The sequence below is a fragment of the Gregarina niphandrodes genome, assembly GCF_000223845.1.
Source record: "Gregarina niphandrodes unplaced genomic scaffold scaffold00114, whole genome shotgun sequence".
Taxonomy (NCBI): domain Eukaryota; phylum Apicomplexa; class Conoidasida; order Eugregarinorida; family Gregarinidae; genus Gregarina; species Gregarina niphandrodes.
In genome coordinates this window covers 7,789-9,011 of record NW_011645879.1, presented here as the reverse complement: position 1 = coordinate 9,011, position 1,223 = coordinate 7,789, and the positions used below count along the sequence as shown (strand labels likewise).

Here is a 1,223-nt window from a genome sequence, read left to right as displayed (position 1 = left end):
TGTTGTCCACAACGAGGTTTGGAATAACCGTGGTATCAACACTTGATCTTGTTTTTACTGGAATCGAAGTTACTTCATCACCAACTAGTCTTTCAAGTTGTCGTGCAGCTCGGTCTTCCACAGGTTTTTCCACATTTACCATTCCGAGATGTCGATCTACATATTCATCGGCCGTAGTGAAATCAACGTCTCTGGTGAATATGTCGACCTGTTCCTGCGCTGTACCAGGATTGTACACAATCTTGAAGTCAAACTGTTGCAAAGCCATTGACCATCTGGCTAGACGCGGCTTGTCGATTTTCCACAACCACTGGAGTGGTTTGTGATCAGATCTCACAGTGAAAGTTCTACCAATCAGGTACGGCCTGAATGCAAGTATGAAATGTACTACCGCGAAACCTTCAAGCTCATAGATCGGCCAGTTTCTTTCGGCAGGAGTGAGACGACGAGACCCGAATCGAACTGGATGTAGGCAGTTGTTCTCATCTAACTGCATAAGACAAGCACCAATCGCAGTGGTCGAAGCATCAGTGTCCAGGACATATGGCCACGATGGATGTGGGTTAGCCAGGCCGGGACACTCGGATAACGCCTTTTGCAGTAGATGAAATGCGGATATCCTTTCATCCGTCATTTTGAAAGTAACTTCTTTCTGCAATAGTTCATACAATGGTCCAGCGATATTCGCGAAATCCTTAATGAAATTTCGGAAGTATCCAACCATACCCAAGAAACGACGAATAGTAGTAGTATCGTGAGGTAATTTAATTGCATTGATGGCTTTGATCGATTCTCTTGGTGGGGTCAGTCGTCCACCTTTGATATTGAATCCAAGGAACTCAATTTCATCAACTCCAAATTTACATTTAGTGACATTGATATAGGCTCCTATTTCATGGAGTCGTTTCATCATTGCCTCAAAGTATTTCAGTAGAGTCGTTTCATCGTCTGCATGAATGACGATATCGTCAACGTAGACTGCTACACCTTCCAGGTCGATCACATTCAAATACAGCCATCTTGCCAAAGCGGATGTACCATTCAACAGACCGAAAGGTACGCCGAGCCATTCCATTTGGCCTAGTGGTGTCCAAAATGCTGTCTTGCACCTGTCGTCAGGATGTATTCTCATTTGATTGAATGAATTTTTGAGATCCATGACGATGAAGATTCGAGCATGACCCAACTGTCTAATGACCGCAGCAGCATCAGGCGCATTGAAT

The 1,223-nt window shown here is 44.3% G+C and overlaps 1 protein-coding gene across 1 annotated transcript; it reads right to left on the bottom strand.

Moving 5' to 3' along the window:
- Positions 1-85: 85 nt before the first annotated feature.
- On the bottom strand, positions 86-1,075 carry GNI_202910 (putative enzymatic polyprotein; the record flags this gene model as incomplete). Its single annotated transcript, XM_011135460.1, has 1 exon — positions 86-1,075. A coding segment is annotated over one exon (990 nt), but the record flags the coding sequence as incomplete, so codon positions are not given.
- Positions 1,076-1,223: the final 148 nt, after the last annotated feature.